Source organism: Balaenoptera borealis (assembly GCF_965194805.1).
Source record: "Balaenoptera borealis genome assembly, chromosome: 6".
NCBI lineage: Eukaryota > Metazoa > Chordata > Mammalia > Artiodactyla > Balaenopteridae > Balaenoptera > Balaenoptera borealis.
In genome coordinates, this window is record NC_138863.1 from 125,654,193 (window position 1) to 125,670,995 (window position 16,803).

Here is a 16,803-nt window from a genome sequence, read left to right on the forward strand (position 1 = left end):
GGTGCTCATGCCCTGCTGTACGCAGAGAGGAACAGTGGCTTCCTTGGACCCAAAATGTTCCAGAGCACGAGACCCAGCCATTTCCAAGAGCTTTTTGACTTTCTGTGATTCTGAGTCACCCAGCCAAAGCTCAGGGATCTCATGTTAAAACTGGGCCTTCCACTTGCCGGCTGCATCCCAGGGGCGCAGCCCTGGCCCACTCTGTCAGTTCAGTAGCAGATGTCCGTTGGCCAGGACTTTTGTTAACTCCCTGCCGCACCGGGTGGGGCTTCAGAAGGCCCCTCCCCTTGGAACCCATGGGGATGAGCCAATAGGGTCAGCGGGTTGGGAAGAGGGGATGGTGGACCGGCCTCCCATCCCAGGGTTCCGGGAGCACCAGCGCCGGCAGCTGAGTCCAGGAGCCTCCCGGGTAGAGGACCTGAGTCTTCGTCTGTCCCCAGGCTGTCAAGTCCAAGAAGCACGTCCCGATCCATGTGACCTTGGCGACTAGAGAGAGCCTGACCGTCTCGGTGGACTCAGCCTCGACGTCTCGGGAAGTCTGCCTGCACATCGCCCACAAGCAGGGCCTCAGCGACCACGTGGGCTTTTCCCTGCAGGTTGCCGTGTACGATAAGGTACTGGCCAGGGGGTCCCATCCACCACCCGCCTGTCAGCCTAGCCACCGCTCGCCTTGCCGGCTGCCAAACACAGATACGAACACAAACTCCCGCTCACAGACATGCCTCCTAACCAGGCAACCTGCCCTCCTGCCCCAACACTCACGCGCTCAGCCCAGTGGCTGTACCTCGGCCCCAGACGGTGTCACACGCACACCTGGCAGGCCCCCTGCCATGTCCACATCCTGCTCCAAGCCCCCCACGCTGGGGAGCTCAGACTCCCATGTAGCAATGCGGAGGTCACACCAGCACTGCCCCACCTGAACCCCACATTGTTGCCCCCCCAAGATGCCCTGACACCCATGCCCACAGCCTCAGACCGAGACGTGCTCACGCCAACCAACCAATCAGAGTGTTCCGACCCCGTCACGTGGGCATGTGCCGCCTGTGGGCGGGGCGGGCGGGGGGCAGTGTTGGGGGGGGGGGTGATTGACAGTCCACGCCCCGTGGGGTGGAGTCCCTCGGGCGTCCAGCGGGCTCTTGTCCTCCGTGTGCCAAGGGCAGGTGGGGCGGCCTGATATGCAGCAGTCGCTCACCCCTGCCGCCCCGATTCTGGCCTCAGTTCTGGTCGCTGGGCAGCGGGCGCGACCACGTGATGGACGCCATGGCCCAGTGTGAGCAGCTGGCCCGGGAGAGGGGCGAGAGCGAGCGCCAGGCGCCCTGGCGCCTCTACTTCCGGAAGGAGTTCTTCACCCCGTGGCACGACTCCCGGGAGGACCCGGTCAGCACCCAGCTCATTTACCACCAAGTCCTCCACGGAGTCTGGTCCGGCGAGTACAGCTTCGAGAAGGTGAGGGGGCCGTGGCCGTCAGGGCCCTGAAGACCCACGCATCAGACAGCCTGAGGAAGCGCCCTGTTCCAGCGCAGGGGCGGCGGGGACGGAGCAAGGGCAGCTGGGCTGCGGCCACCGGGGACGCCCGTGGGGAGCGTGGAGGGCAGGCGGCCAGCGGAGAGGAGTGGGCCCGGGGGTGCGTCCGCCAGTGCAGGTCCCTGGGCCCCTCCGGGCGCAGCTGTCCCTGCCCGGCCGCCTCCATCTCGTCCCTCAGCCATAGGTTTGCTCAAGCCTCTGGGGTTTGGGGCACCTGCAGCAGGTGGGGAAGCCCTCCCATCAGCCCCAAGCCCACCTGGCCTCACCAGGGCAGCTGCTTATGGGGCAGCAGGGCCTGGGGGTCAAGAACATGGCCTTGGAGCCCCGGCACTTGAGTTCAGGTCCCACCTGTGCCTCTTCCTGGCAGTGTGACCTTGGAACGTTAGGTCACCTCTCTGAGCCTCTGGCCCTCATCTGGAAAGTGCAGAGTCACCTGAGCTTTCTGTATGTTTGTGAGACTCGAGGGAAGGGAGCTCGTGCTCCTGAAGTCCTCGGGCAGCACTGCACCTGTTCAGTGGGTGCAGACCTCCCGGGCCTGAATCGGAGGGTGCTGCCCTGGAGGTCGGAGGCAGCCATGGCAGTCCTGGAGGCCGGCCTGGAATGGGGCAGTGGGCAGGGAGAGGCAGGGGCGAGGGGAAAGGGGCCCAGAGGGCAGGCAGCTAGGTGGCCGGGCAAGGTTTTGGTCTCCCGGGAAGAACAGGGCTGCTTGGAGCAGGAGCCCTGCTCTGTGCTGTGCGTGCTGGTGCCTTACACAGGCTTCCACCCACATGAGTCCTGCAGAGGCCACACAGGGGTGGCCACTGGTCACCTTTGCCCAGTGAGGACTCGGGGAGACAGGGTAAAGGCCTCGCCCACACTCACCCCACTCAGACAGCAGTGTTTGGGGCTCCACCGAGGCCTCAGAGCTCCCTCCCACACATTCTCTGGCTCCGGAGGGCCACAGGGGATCCCCCCCTTGTCCTCAGGCAGAGGCCCCGCAGGGCTCAGGCCAAGGCCGCTGGGAGGTCCCTGCCTGCCAGCCGGAGCCCAGCCCGCGTCGGGGCCCAGTCGGGGCCCGCGGAGGTTCTGCCGTGGTGGGGGAGGGGCAGGTTCTGCCTAGCGGAGGTGGCTGGTCACCTCTGCTGTGCCGGGGCGAGAGCGTCCTGGGGGAGGGTGGGCCCTCAACGCCATCCCCCCCCCGCCCGCTGTGTGTCCCCCGGGCTGTGCAGGAGGAAGAGCTGGTGCAACTGCTGGCCCAACACTGCTACGTGCAGCTCGGCACCTCGGTGGGGAGCCACGCCGCCCGGGAGCTGCTGCCCAGCTGTGTCCCCGCCAAGCTGTACAGGACCAAGACCCCAGAGAAGTGGGCCAGCCTGGTCACCGCCGCCCACGCTGAGGTCAGCCCCCCAGAGCCTGTGCACTCGGGCTGTGCAGCTCTTTTTGGGGCCCTGGGGGCCCTGGGTGTGTAGAACGGTTGGAGACCCCGTTACGAGTCCCCACTCATGGGGGTTTGGGAGACTAACTTGCCGCTCAGCAGAGCCCTGTCTCTTCAGGTTTAAAGAGTCTCGTTCAGGTCCACTCCCTCTGACAGGCCCGTTCCGTCTTCCCTCCTCCTTCCACGGTGGCATCCTGCATAGGTCAGGGGGGCTCAGCCCCGCACTGGTCTCCACTGCAGCGTCGGGCTGGGCCCTGGCCTTCCGGCGCGAGAGGGCATCCCCAGCTGCTGACCGCGAGCACGCCCTTGCCTCGGCACCGGTCCCGCCCTGTGAGGCCCCATCCTGGCCCCAGGCCTTACGGTGTCCCCTTGCTGGGCCCCGTGTGCCCGGGGCTGGCTCTGGACAGCAGGGAGGGCTGCCCCTCTCCTACCCCTGCTTGGTCAGCCCGCACCAAGTGAAGGCGGCTCCCGGAGGCGCACAGCCTCCTCCCCAAGCCTCTGCCTGCACCTCCCAACGCCCACTCGTGTTCTCGGGATCGCCCGCACCAGCGGAGGTTTCTGCTGCTCCTGAACTTCCACCCCAAGAGGGGACAAAGACAGGCTGTCTGGTTCAGTCTCCCTGTCTCTCTGCCCCTCCCCACAGGGCTGTCCCCAACCCGCCCCTCTGTCAGAGCCTCCTTCCTCATAGGGTGCTTTGCTCTGCAGCGTGGCCTGAGGGTGCAAAGGCATCTCTGAGGACCTGGCTGGCTGACGCAGCTGCTGCAGGAGAACTGTGCACGGGGGGTTACTGAGGATACAGCCCTTTGGTTAATGCCTCCCCTGCATTAACTTGCACTTGGGGCCAAGAAAGAACAGGACAGGCAGTGGGAAATACGAAGGCAGCATGGCGCCTGTTTGGCAGGGGTTGACAGCCCAGTGGCAGGGAGATAAGCCCCGGGGGGAGTGGCAGCAGGGCCCATCCAAGTGCGGAGAAGGGCAGGGAGGATGACCAAGCAACACGCTCTCCTTTCTGGCAACACAGAAGGAGGGGCTCAAAGTGGGTCCGTGGACAAGGGCCCTGTACACCTGCGGCGGGGGATGCAGCTTGCTCTGTCCTGCTCTTAGGGTGTCACAGTGCACAGCCCTTAGGAAAGGCTCTAAGAAGTCCTGCAGGACAGAAGCCTGATTGTCTTACGCGATGTTCCCCACACAAGCTTGACCACAGATGCCCTGTTCCACAAGGCAGTGGCTAGCATACCTTGGGGACAATCCTTGCACGGGAATTTGGGGACGCAAACCCTGTTGGTTGTTTCTGTTGTTTCCCAGCCTGAGTGGACGTGTTTACAGGGGAGAGACCACGGACGTTTTAGGGCTAGTACGAGACGGAGGGGAACAAGAGAGGCACACGACCCCAGATGAGCATGAGTGAGAAGTGGCTTCGTAATTTGGGAAGGGGGAGTTGGGGTGAGAGTAAAGAATTAGGAAATTCACACCACACTTTTTCCAAAGTGGACATAGTTTCACTGATTTTTTTCCATTAAACACTTAAAACCTGGGCATTACCAAATAAACCAGAAAATACAGACAAATACAAAAACAACAGGGAAATCACCAATAATATCACATCAAAGCGCTCATCCCTCTTAAGCTTGTGGCGTGTGTCCTTCTAGACTGCCTTATTCACACGTACACAACGGAGACGTGCATATGATTGGAGTGAGAGAAACACGCCTTTTTTTTTTGGCTGCGTTGGGTCTTCATTGTTGCACATGGGCTTTCTCTAGTTGCGGCGAGCAGGGGCTACTCTTCCTTGCAGTGCGCAGGCTTCTCATTGCAGTGGCTTCTCTTGTTGCGGAGCACGGGCTCTAGGCACGCGGGTTCAGTAGTTGTGGCACACGGGCTCGGTAGTTGTGACTCACGGGCTTAGTTGCTCCGAGGCATGTGGGATCTTCCTGGACCAGGGCTCGAACCCGTGTCCCCTGCATTGGCAGACGGATTCTTAACCACTGCACCACTAGAGAAGCCTGAAACACACCTTTTTTAAAAAATAAAAATAGGATTATCATTAGATAACTTTAAAACATGCTTCTTTACTTCACTTAATAGTTTGGGTCCCTACTTCTGTGTCACTAAATACCGATCTCTCTGTTTTTAAGGGCTGCATAGTACTGTATTCATGAGTTATAATTCACTTCACTGATTCCTACTGATGAATGTTAAGGTCATGCCCCATTTTTCACTGTTAAAACAGCAAGGCGAACCTCTTTGTAGATACAACTTTTGTATGTTTGCCAGTTATTTCATCAGGATCAATTTCTAGAAAAGGGATTTCAGAGTGTGTGAATGTTCTAAAATCCTTGACACCCGTTGCATACTGCCAAGTCTCAGGTAGGATGTATCAATTTACATCCCCCAATCCAGTATCTGAATGTTACCCAACCACCTTTTAAAGTAGGAACAAGAGAAATAACATTTTACTCAACACACTAACAAGAAAGCTCAGTTGGATGTTACAGCCAGCGATGAGCACAGAGCAGTGAGATGGGGAGAGGAAAGGGTGAAGGTGGGGAAAAGCCGAGGACGGGGGAGGAAGGAAGGTGAGACCAGACTTGGTGCGGGGGTGGTTTGAGGTGAAGGTGCCTGAAAGACGCCTCCCAAATGTGCAGACGAAGAGCTCCGCAGAAGAGAGGCAGAGGGGGGCACCAGCAACACACGGACACACACACACCATGGTTGGCCTTGGGCACGGAGCAACATGCAGCCCCCTGAGGCCAGTGTCGGCGAGAGCCCGCCTGAGCCCGCAGACGGGGGCCCGCAGACACCTGCACGTGACCCTCACGGTCTTCCAGGCTGAGGCAGCGAGCAGGAGCCTGGCCCTACAGCCTCTGGAGCTCTGATGCTGAGGAGGGGAAAGCCTTCCTTCCTTCTCAAAACCGCCCGTGAGGGGTCCTCCCCAGCCCACCAGAGCCTCCCACCCAGCCCTCGCCGGCACTGGCCTGGCTTTAGGCAGAGGCTTCACAGAATGATCCGGCGCATGAGCGCCCTGGGCGCTGGGTGAGTAGTTAGGTGGCGGATGATGAGTGACGGAGGTGACGCATCATCATGTCCCCCGAGCAGGCGCCATACACCCAGAAGCGGGCCACGCCACTGGCCGTGCAGGAGCAGGTGGTGGACACCGCCTGCCTGAAGTGGCCACTGCTCTTCTCCCGGCTCTTTGAGGTCACCACACTCTCAGGTAACGGGGTCTGACCAGGTAAGAGGGTGCGGCTGGGCCCACACCCCGGGCCAGCCCAGGCTTCACACTTCTGTCTCCGTCCGCCAGGCCCCCGACTGCCCAGGGCCCAGCTGATCTTGGCTGTTAACTGGAAGGGGCTGTACTTCCTGGACCAGAAGGAGAAGATGCTGCTAGAACTCTCTTTCCTAGAGGTCATGAGCCTGACCACCGACAGGTGGGCGCCCTGAGGGAAGAAGCCCCAAATCTCTCTCTCCCCACAGCCTCAGCCCTTGGGGGCTGCAGGAGAGACAGGGAGAGGAGGAGGGACATTGTCCCTCGGAGCCCGGCTGGCTCATACCACATCACACGTGTGGTGTGATGGCCGTTGGATCGGGACCCACCTTCCACTGTCCCAGGGCCAGCACTGTGTCTGCACATCACGCGTTGCCTTCTCAAGCTTCCTTTAGAACCCAGCCCCCCTGGAAAGGGGCACATAAGCTTGCAGCCTCCAGGGTGTACGTTCACCTATAGGCTCCTTCCCTTCTCACGGGTGGGAACCACTGACGCGGAGGTGCCAGCCATCTGGGAGAGGGAGCGAGGGACAAGGCTGCGTGCGCAGGGCACAGAACAGCACGAGGGCGGACTTGCACGCCTGGTGGGGCCTCGGACGCTCTGTCCCTGTGCTCTCCGTGGCTCTCACCTTCTGAGAAGGCCTCCGTGCCCTTCGGGAAGGCCTGCTCGTGCCCTGCCAGAGCCCCTGCTTGGTTAAAGCACAGCCCGCTGTGGCATGACCACTGTGGTCATTACCGGTGTGTGCAGGGCACAGGCCGGCCACCACTCACCGGGGCACACCGTGCTGGGCGCTCTCTGCTATGCCAGTAAGTGCCCCCAGCACCCCCAGTCTGCACATAAATGAACGGAAGCACATAGAGGCTGGGTAGCTCGCCCAAGCTCGCCCCAGGCTGGTGCTCCATCTCAGCGCCACCGTTCTTTGCGGTGGCCCCGTGGTGGCCCTCCACGCTGGCCACCACCTTGCCTGCCTGGAGCTGACCCACAGACTGGGGCTCAATACCACCACTGCGTTTGGAGCCCATGGGAGCCTAAGCTCTGGCTCACCTGCCCACACACACGGCGGGGCCTGGGACCGGGGCAGACTTGCTCGCAGCCCCTGGCCCTGCCATGGCTCTGGACTCGCTGCTCGGTTTCCTCATCTGCAACGCAGGCGGGTCACCCCTCCGAGGCTGCCGAGGGGCTGACCCAGGGGGAGGGTGGAGTAGACCTCTGGTCACATTGCCCCCTTTCCCCCTCAGGGAGGCCCAGGGTGGGCAGAGGCTGGCGCTCTTCACGCTGCACGAAGAGGAGTTCGAGTTCAGGTCCCCCAGCAGCGTGGCCATCGCCGAGCTGGTGGCCATGTTTCTGGAGGGCTTGAAGGAGAGGTCCGTGTTCGCCATGGCCCTGCAGGACAGGAAAGCCACAGGTACCCAGCCTGGTGGGGAGGGGACCCGGTGAGGGTGGGTGGCTTGCTCCTGCCAGGTCCCGGTGGTCACGTGGCAGGCGGGGCACAAGGACTCGAGCAGAGAGAGGGAGAGAGGCCACCAAGCACTCGGGGGGCAGCGGTAGGCAAGGCCTTCCCATGTGCAAGATGAGGGGACTCCGGGAGGGGTCTCAAACCCTCCAAAGTGAAGTGCGCTGAGGGCTGTCCTCGCGCCCTCACCTGCAGAGAACAGCTGGGCCACCCGCCCGTGCCTTGCCCACCATCCCCACAGCTGCCCTGTTGTCCCATTTTACAGGCAAGGACTGGAGGCTCAGAGAAGGGGCGCAACTTGTCCAGGGCCACACAGCTCAGAGGGGGGTTGCGGGCGGGGTGAGCCCGGGCAGTCGAGTTCTCGGCCGCGGCTTCCCTGAGCACGGCTGGAAATCAGGCTTCAGGAGGGAGGGGGCAGGGGAGGGCTGTGCACAGGGTCTTAAGTGCAGTAAGAAACGTCAGCAGAAGCTTTGTCCCTGGGGCCCATTCCATCCTCACAACAGCCCCAGGAGGGAGGAATGACTCTTCATTTTACAGTTGAGGAAACAGGCTCAGAGAGGTCACCCAGCTCCCGGGCAGGCTTGGTGACTGCCAGCTGGTGTTCTGTTCCCTTGGTCCACCTCCCTCCCGGCTTGCCAGCCATCTCCTGGTCAGGCGTCTGAGCAGGTCTCCCCAGCTCCTGCCACCCCAGGCTCTGTGCCTGTCCAGGCCCCCTGAGGGCCAGAGCTCTGGGAATCCCACCACCAGCTCACTGTCAGGGCGGCCTTGGGCCCATTGCTTTGCGTCTCCATTTCCCCACCGGTCAAAGGAGATGGCCCACAGGATGCCAGCACAGCCTGTGGCCTCCGCTGAGCCCTTGGGAAACGGCGTCTTCTCTGCCCCGTGTGTGTGTCTGTGTGACCTGGATTTGTAGAGGATGCCACCCTCCTGCCCTTCAAGAAGGGGGACTTGCTGATCCTGACAGAGAAGCAGGGGCTGCTGACCTCTGAGAACTGGACCCTGGCCCAGAATGACAGGACCAAGAAGACGGGGCTGGTGCCCACGGCCTGCCTCTACACCATCCCAACGGTCACCAAGCCCTCAGCACAGCTGCTGGTAACTCATATGCTCTCCTGCCCTCAGCTAGGCACCCGTGGGCACCTGGGGAAGTGGCCGAGATGCCCGGCCTGGGGTCCTAGCTCAGGGGCGGGGGACCCACCTCACAGATCCTGGGCAATCACGTCAGCTCTGCCAGCCCCATCGTCCTTCTGGGGTGATGGAGAGGCAGGAAGTGCTTGTGCAGTGAGTGCCTGGTGCAGCGCCCGGCATTTAGTAGGTGCTCAATCAGGGGGCATCCCTTCCGCCCCTCCCACCAGGGGGTGTCCTGGGGATGATCCGTCCTTGTCTCAGCCTCATTTAAACTCTGACCCAGGGGGGCTCAAGTCTCCCTACCCCTGACAGCCACCCCACCCCAGCCCCCAAGACCAGCCCCCCAGGGAGACAGGACAGACAGGCCTTCCAGCGTGCGTGTATTGAGTGCCAACTGCGTGCCCCGCGCCTGCAGTACAGGATTGAACACAGTAGTATCTCCGCCCTCAAGGAGCACTGGGACGAATGACGACTTGATGGCAAGTGAACGAAGTGCCACCAAGAAGAAGTACCTGTTGTTATGGGAGCAAATCCTAGGGCGGGGGCTTGCCCTGTCTGGGAAGGTATCCCTGAGGGACTGGCACTTGTGCTGAGGCCGGAAGGAGGTCGGGGGCCAGGCTGTCAGGGTCAGGGTGAGAGATGTCCCTGAGGAGAGGTGCCCCAGGGAAGGGGAGCGTGGTGGGCCTGAGAGCCCTCCTAAGGGAAAGGAAACAGGTTCAGAGACGTTGAGTCACTCATCCTGGGTCACACAGCAGGTGACACAAGAAGGGTAGACCCAGGCCTATCCAGCCCTGTGGGCCGGCCCCTCCCGAGTCCCTGAGGCAACCAGGCCAGGAGGAGCTAGTGGGCAGGGGCTCCTGGACACCCACAGACCCGTGCCCTCACAGAGCTTGCTGGCCATGCCACCAGAGAAGCGGAAGCTGGCAGCCCAGGAGGGGCGGCCCGCAGAGCCGGCCCCCGAGGAGCAGCCTGAGGAGAAGCTGCACACCCTGGAGGAATTCTCCTATGAGTTTTTTAGGTGACTGCCCTGCCCACCCCCAGAACCCACCCCAAGCAGCCTCTCTCTGCTTCCCGGGGGCCGGAGGCCATGAAAGCAGGTGCACTGCCCGCCTGGCCTCGCTGGGCAGGGAGGGGACCCTCTGACCCTCCCACGACCACCCCGTTTCTGAGCTGCGTGCTGTGGGCACAGAGGGCCTCCCCGTGGGGACCTGCACTGGAGCCCGGCGCTCTCCTGCCACTGTGTGCGCGTGGCTCGTGGTGGGGAGGGGACAGAGAGGAGCACGGGCAGAGGAGGCCTGAGGAGGGCCCTCACCCCCGCCTCGATCCCGGACAGGGTCCCAGAGAAGGAGACGGTGAGCAGAGCTGTGCTGCCCCTGGCCCGGACCCGGGGCCGCCTGTGGGCCCACTCAGCCGAGCCGCTGCGGCAGCCTCTGCTCAGGCGCGTCCACGCCGACGCCGAGCTGCGGGACGTCGCCTGTCGGATCTTCATCGATATCCTTTCCCGGCCAGCCTGCCCCGGCCCCGCAGCCCGCCCGCCAGGGGGCCAGATCTCCCAGGGCACAGCGCTGCCCCAGGGTCCGCGCGGGGCGGGGCTCGGGGGTCAGCGGTGACAGGCAGCCCCGCCCGCCGGCGCGTTCTCCTTGACGGCCGCACCCATCCTCAGGTACATGGGCGACTACCCCTCTCGGAAGGCCTGGACCTCCCTGGAGCTTACCGACGAGATCTTCTCGGCGGCCCTGCAGCAGGCGGCCCTGCAGGATGAGGTTTACTGCCAGATCCTGAAGCAGCTGACGCACAACACCAAGAGGTCTGTGGGGACCGGGGAGGGGCAGAGGGCACCGCGCGCGCGGGTTGCCATGCCCACGGCCCCCTCAGGCCTCGCCCCAGCCCCCGAGGCTGTGTCCACTGTTCAGAGGGGGAGGCGGCCCCTCATAGAGGCGACCCTCGCAGTAACGGTGGGAAGGTTGGGACCCGGTGTGTCCCCGACTTCCTGGGCTGGCCAGAGCCGGCGGGGAGGCAGACCTGCCCTGGGTCCCCCTCTCTCCTTTGTCACCTGGGCAGGCCCTGGCCTCTCTAAACCTCGTGCCGTACTCCACAAGATGGGCACAATAGCACCCCCTCCCTTGCTCGTGGGCAGGGAAGCCTTGGCGGCATTGGCAGCAGGGCAGCGGCTGCCTTGCCCAGGGCCTCAGGCAGGCCTCAGCTCATAGCATAAATCCTAAGAAGCCCCATCTCCCCGAGGTGCCTGGCTGGCCCGGGCTTCCGGGAGGGGCCCCTCCTGGGCTGACCAGCGCTCCACCTGCAGGCACAGCGAGGAGCGGGGCTGGCAGCTGCTGTGGCTCTGCACCGGCCTCTTCCCGCCCGGCAAGGCACTGCTGCCCCACGCCCAGAAATTCACAGACACGCGGAGAAGGGAGCTGCTGGCCCCCGACTGCAGCCGCCGCATCCAGAGGGTCCTGAGGTGCGCCTGACAGCTCCTAGGCCCCCGTGGCTGCCTGTCCAGGGCAGAGAAGGAACTGCCCTGAGGCCACAGGATGGCCTTGATGTCCCCAGCCACCTGTGTGTCCCCCTAGCCCAGCCCACAGGAGTTGAGCTCAGACCCATCCCTGCCAGCCCGTCCTGCAGTTCTTCCCCGGCTCTGCCTGCCCTCCAGCCCTGGCTTGGCCTCCTGTGTCTGTGGGAGAGGGTGGGGTGACCTGGTGAGCAGACGTGACAGTGAGTGGCAGCCTGGGTCGCGGTGGGGAAGGTGGGTGTCCCCGTCCCCAACCCCCCGCCCAGCTGTGTGGGAATGAGGACACGACCCACCCTGCCTACTGGTGCCGGGCCCAGGACCCCTGGCCAGCCCGGGTCCCCTCCCCATGTGTGTCCTCAGAACCTCGGGGCACCTGGGAAGGGAGGCCAGGCTGGCCGATGCTGCCTCCTCTAGGCCACGTGCCCAGCACCGCAGGCAGGGCAGCCCCCAGGGAACGGCGGTGGTCTCGGGGTGGCTTTTGTTTGGTACCTGGCGCAGAGCTTAGCTTAGAGGCTGGTGACGGGCTGGGCCCAGGTAAGGGTGTCGGCTGGCAGGTGCAGCGTGCACTGTCTGCTCCAGGACGGGGCCCCGGAAGCAGCCCCCACACCAGGTGGAGGTGGAGGCCGTGGAGCAGAACATCTCCCGCATGTGCCACAAGATCTGCTTGCCCAACAACACGAGCGAGGTGAGCCCCTGCACCCCCCAGGGACCCGCAGCCGGAGCAAGGTCCCTCCCCACGGGGGTCACCCGAAGAGAGCCGGGAGACACCGCCGGACACGGCTGTTTCCAATACAGAGCGGATGGTCTCCCCTTCAGCGCTCTCCTAGCCCTGCCCCGTGTCCCCCGAAACTACCGCTTCGCCCCACCCCGGTCCCCATGAGCGTGAACTGAGTGCTGGGCGCCCTCAGGTGCCCCGGGCCGCACAGGGGAGGGATGGGCCCCGGGGCGGCGGTAGTGCAGTCAGGAGTCCGGACGTCCCAAAGGTGTGGGGGGCATTCCAGGCCGGGCACAGGGGAGAAGAGGCCACAGGGCTGGGCAACAAGGCCGAGTCCCAGGGCCTGGGGGCCCCGGCCCCGGGACACGGTGAGCAAGGGCCGCCATGGGGTGGCTGCAGACAGAGCCCAGTCGGCCTCTGGGGACGGCGGAGGAGACAGGTGGGAGGCGGGAGACCCTCGGCCAAGGGGCAGCAGTGCAGCGAGGGGGCCCTCACAGCCCTCCCCAAGCGGACTGTGGCCTTGACAAAGCTCCCACAGTCTGGCGGCAGGCTCTCAGAGCAAGTTCAAAAGGCTGGGACTCTTGGGACCCCAAGACAGCGAGCCCTGTGACCAAACAGCGCACACATCCGGCCAGGTTTCCAGAGAGGGAGTCTTGCCCTTCTCAGGACAGGGCAGGCGCGAGCCCAGCCCCAGCCAGCAGGCTGTTGAGGGTCACCCCGGGCCGAGCCGCGTCCTGAGGCGTTCCCCTGCCCCCTCTCTGCCCAGATGCTGGAGGTGGGCACCAACACCCGGGTGCGGGAGGTGTGCGACAGCATCGCCGCCCGGCTGCAGCTCGCCTCCTGGGAGGGCTGCAGCCTCTTCATCAAGATCGCGGACAAGGTGCGCGGCCCAGCAGGCCAGGGGCCGGGAGGGAGGGCGGCCGGGCGGGGGTCTCCCACCTGCGCTGGGCCGGGCCCCCCGCGGCACACAGGCTGAAGGGACGTAGGCGGGAGGGGTCGGAGCCCCAGTGCCGCACCTAGCCTCCCAGGCTAGAGATGGGTCCCTGGATACCGCACACCTGCATGCCTCCCTGTGCCCTCCTCTCCACCCGCCCCAGGTCATCAGCCAGAAGGAGGGAGACTTCTTCTTTGACTCCTTGAGGCAGGTGGCCGACTGGGTGAAGAAGAACAAGCCCCAGAGGGAAGGTGAGAGGAGGGCTCTGTTGGGCAGGCTGGCGCCAGAAAGGAGGGGAGGGGCCGGGAAGGAGGGGAGGGGAGGGGAGGGGCGGGGAAGGAGGGGTGGGGCCGGCAGGGAGGGGTGGGACCGGCAAGGAGGGATGGGGCCGGGAAGGAGGGGAGGGGAGGGGAGGGGAGGGGAGGGGTGGGGAGGGGAGGGGCCGGGAGGCCGGGAAGGAGAGGTGGGGCGGGAAAGGAGGGATGGGGCGGGGAAGGAGGGGAGGGGCCGGGAAGGAGGAGTGGGGCGGGGAAGGAAGGGAGGAGCGGGGAAGGAGAGGTGGGGCCGGGAAGGAGGGGAGGGGCGGGGAAGGAGGGATGGGGCCGGGAAGGAGGAGGGGGGCGGGGAAGGAAGGGAGGGGCGGGGAAGGAGGGGTGGGGCCGGCAAGGAGGGGAGGGGAGGGGCGGGGAAGGAGGGGCGGGGAAGGAGGGGTGGGGCCGGCAAGGAGGGGAGGGGCGGGGAAGGAGGGGTGGGGCCGGCAAGGAGGGGAGGGGCGGGGAAGGAGGGGAGGGGCCGGCAAGGAGGGGAGGGGCGGGGAAGGAGGGGAGGGGCCGGGAAGGAGGGGTGGGGCCGGCAAGGAGGGGAGGGGCGGGGAAGGAGGGGAGGGGCCGGCAAGGAGGGGAGGGGCCGGCAAGGAGGGGAGGGGCCGGGAGGCCGGGAAGGAGAGGTGGGGCGGGGGAGGGGTGTTGCGGGGATGTGAAGCGGGGCAGGGTTTGTCCGCCTCCTGGGCCAGGGGCAGGCGGCTCCCCGCGCCACTCCTGCATGGCTATGCCCATTCACTTATTCATTCATCTCATTACCCTTCATGTTCCCTGGGTCATGGGTAGGCCAGGCCCGGGGCCAGGCGGTCAGGCCCTGCCCCTGGAGCTCTCCCGACTCCGGCAGGGGCCGGGCCTGCGGCGGGCCTAGAACAACACATGGCGGGACTGCGGGTGGTGGAGGGCGGCGCGGGGGCAGAGAGGGCGGCGCGGGGGCAGAGAGGGCGGCGCGGGGCCTTACCCCTCGGGGAGATCCGCGAGCGCTCCTGGGGGAGGGGCTTCTACACTCATCTCGAGGGGTGAGGAAGAGCTGGGGGCCAGGGAGGAAGAGGTGTGGAGGCTTTCCAGCTGGGGAGGCCGCGGTAGCAAACACAGCGGCGATGCGAGGGGCCAAGGCGCAGGGTGCGGGGGTGGGCGGGCAGCGCCCCGGGCCTGCTGGGCCAGGGACAGGCTTGGTGCTCACTGCCGCCCCTGTCCAGGGGCCGCTGTGACGCTCCCCTACCAGGTGTACTTCATGCGGAAACTGTGGCTCAGCGTGGCCCCAGGGAGAGATGTGAAGGCAGACACCATACTCCATTACCATCAGGTACCCGGGCCGCCCCTCCTGGTGGGCGTTGGGGCCACGCTCGCTCCAGCCCACACCTGCCCTGAGAGTGGAGCACGGCCGCCTTGCCCCTGGGCACCCAGCTCCCGGCCAGGGCCTCACAGTGGGCCGGCCGCGCCCCTGAGGGCTCTGGAGCCAGGAGCAGAGGGACAGCGGCGTCTGGAGACAGCGGCCGTACCAGCACCTGCAGCATGCCTGCCGGGGCGGGGAGGCGCAGGGGGTCCTTTAGCCCGAGGAGCACTGGCCCTTGCCCTGAAGGGGTAGAGCAGGCCTCGGCCTCCACGGCAAGACGGCAGGGAGCCCTGCCTCCACTCAGCGGCCTTCCCTCTGCGGGACACCTTACCCTGAAGACCTTAGCTTTTTGCGGGCTCGGTCTCCTGGATGGGGACGGGCTACCACATGAGTGTGAAGCAGGGGGCGGCTGCAGCCTAAAGTCCAGCTGTCCTTCACCCAGGAGCTGCCCAAGTACCTGCGTGGGTTCCACAAGTGTTCGCAGGAGGATGCCGTCCACCTGGCAGGCCTCATCTACAAGGCCCAGTTTGGCAATGACCGGTCCCAGCTAGCTAGCATGCCCAAGGTCCTGAGGGAACTCGTGCCTGAGAACCTCACACGTCTGATGTCCTCAGAGGAATGGAAGAAGGTCTGTGGCAGGGGCTGGGGAGGGGCCCCTCGGCTGCTGCCCCTACAGGGACCCCGCCCAGGTGCCACCGTGGGGGGTGGCCTGGGTCCGCTGTGGCACCGTCCCCGCGCTGTCCACGGCCTCAGGCAGCAGCTGCCGCTCTGGGCCAGGACCTCGGGGCCTTGTGTGGCAGCCCGGTCGGGCAGTGGCCTCCACTCAGGCCCTCACTGGCCCTTGCTTCCCCCAGCGCCTCCTCCTGGCCTGTGACAAGCACAGGGACATGACAGTGGAGGAGGCCAAGGTGGCCTTCCTGAAGTGGATCTGCCGGTGGCCCACCTTCGGGTCCGCCTTCTTCGAGGTGAAGGTAGGGTGCGCCGCCCCAAGCCCGGCCATCCTGGCCACGCAGGCCCCGCCCGGCTCTGGCCCCAGCAGCCTGAGCTTCTCCCCCAAACACGCCACGGGCAGGGCCAGCGGCCAGGTCTGGGGGAGCAGGTGTGCACGTGCGTGCGTGCGTGCGCGCGTCTCGGGGAGGGGCCGCCTGGCCTCCCAGGCTGCGCTGTGAGCCTGTGACCCCTTCCTCCCCAGCAAACCTCGGCGCCCTCCTACCCGGGCACCGTCGTCATCGCCATCAGCCGGCACGGGGTTCTGCTCATCCACCCCAAGACCAAGGTAGTGGCGGGAGCCCGGGGGCTGCGCCAGGGTCCCGGGGCCCCTGCGCAGGTGGGGCGGCCCTCCTGGCCTCCCCCACATGGCCCCGTGGGCTCTGGAGGACCCCGGGCAGCAGCTCAGACTCAGGGCCCCTGGGCCGTCTGGGCTTTGGTTGGCTCCTACCCCCCGCCCGCTGTGCCCCCAGGACCTGCTCACCACCTACCCCTTCACCAAGATTGCCAACTGGAGCAGCGGCAGCACCTACTTCCACATGGTGCTGGGGAGCCTGGGCCGGGGCAGCCGCCTGCTGTGTGAGACCTCTCTGGTGAGCCCGAGGCCCGGGGGGCTTCTCCCAGCCCACACACAAAGGACCCAGAGGCTCCGGACACTGGGTTTCCCTGACCCTGACCCAACGCCCCTGGCCACCGGGCGAGTTGCTCCCTGGGAGGACGTGGCCCCCATGCCTGGGGTGGGCAGGCCAGGCTGGGCCGGCAGAGGAAGGAGGTGCAGCTCAGGAAGGGTTGGGCGTGTCACCCAGGGGGGCAACAAGGCCTGGCAGGGGGGCCTGTGGTCTCAGGGAGGAAAGGGGACTTGGGGCCCGGGCGCAGGAGCCCTGTTTCTCTCCTCACGCCCTGCCCGGTGTGTCACTGAGGCAGAGGTTGGGCCCCGCAAGCGCTGGCCCAAGCCCCGCTTAGCTGTACCCCTCAGACTCCCACCCCACCCTTCCCCCCGTCCAGGGCTACAAGATGGACGACCTGCTGACCTCGTACGTGCAGCAGCTGCTGAGCACCGTGAACAAGCAGCGGGGCCCCCGGACCTCAGTCCCGGCCAATCCCTAGCAGCGGGGCCCCCGGACCTCAGTCCCGGCCAATCCCTAGCAGCGGGGCCCTCTTGCCCATTCAGCCACCCTCCGCAATCGGGGGGTCCTGGTGGCACTTCCCGAGCGCCCT

The 16,803-nt window shown here is 65.3% G+C and overlaps 1 protein-coding gene across 2 annotated transcripts in view; it reads left to right on the top strand.

Moving 5' to 3' along the window:
- Positions 1–16,698, top strand: part of MYO7B (myosin VIIB) — a 104,009-nt gene extending 87,311 nt beyond the window's left edge. For both annotated transcript variants that reach the window (XM_082396608.1, XM_082396609.1), the window contains exons 29-48: positions 441–614; positions 1,219–1,446; positions 2,733–2,900; positions 6,035–6,152; positions 6,240–6,366; positions 7,442–7,608; positions 8,570–8,751; positions 9,672–9,802; positions 10,118–10,275; positions 10,438–10,591; positions 11,090–11,245; positions 11,876–11,981; positions 12,778–12,891; positions 13,109–13,196; positions 14,462–14,568; positions 15,041–15,226; positions 15,453–15,569; positions 15,791–15,874; positions 16,059–16,178; positions 16,591–16,698. In XM_082396608.1, coding sequence (XP_082252734.1) covers positions 441–614; positions 1,219–1,446; positions 2,733–2,900; positions 6,035–6,152; positions 6,240–6,366; positions 7,442–7,608; positions 8,570–8,751; positions 9,672–9,802; positions 10,118–10,275; positions 10,438–10,591; positions 11,090–11,245; positions 11,876–11,981; positions 12,778–12,891; positions 13,109–13,196; positions 14,462–14,568; positions 15,041–15,226; positions 15,453–15,569; positions 15,791–15,874; positions 16,059–16,178; positions 16,591–16,692 — 2,787 coding nt within the window. In that variant the 3' untranslated portion in view covers positions 16,693–16,698. The remainder of the gene's footprint in view (positions 1–440; positions 615–1,218; positions 1,447–2,732; positions 2,901–6,034; positions 6,153–6,239; positions 6,367–7,441; positions 7,609–8,569; positions 8,752–9,671; positions 9,803–10,117; positions 10,276–10,437; positions 10,592–11,089; positions 11,246–11,875; positions 11,982–12,777; positions 12,892–13,108; positions 13,197–14,461; positions 14,569–15,040; positions 15,227–15,452; positions 15,570–15,790; positions 15,875–16,058; positions 16,179–16,590) is intronic.
- The last annotated feature ends 105 nt before the right edge of the window (positions 16,699–16,803 follow it).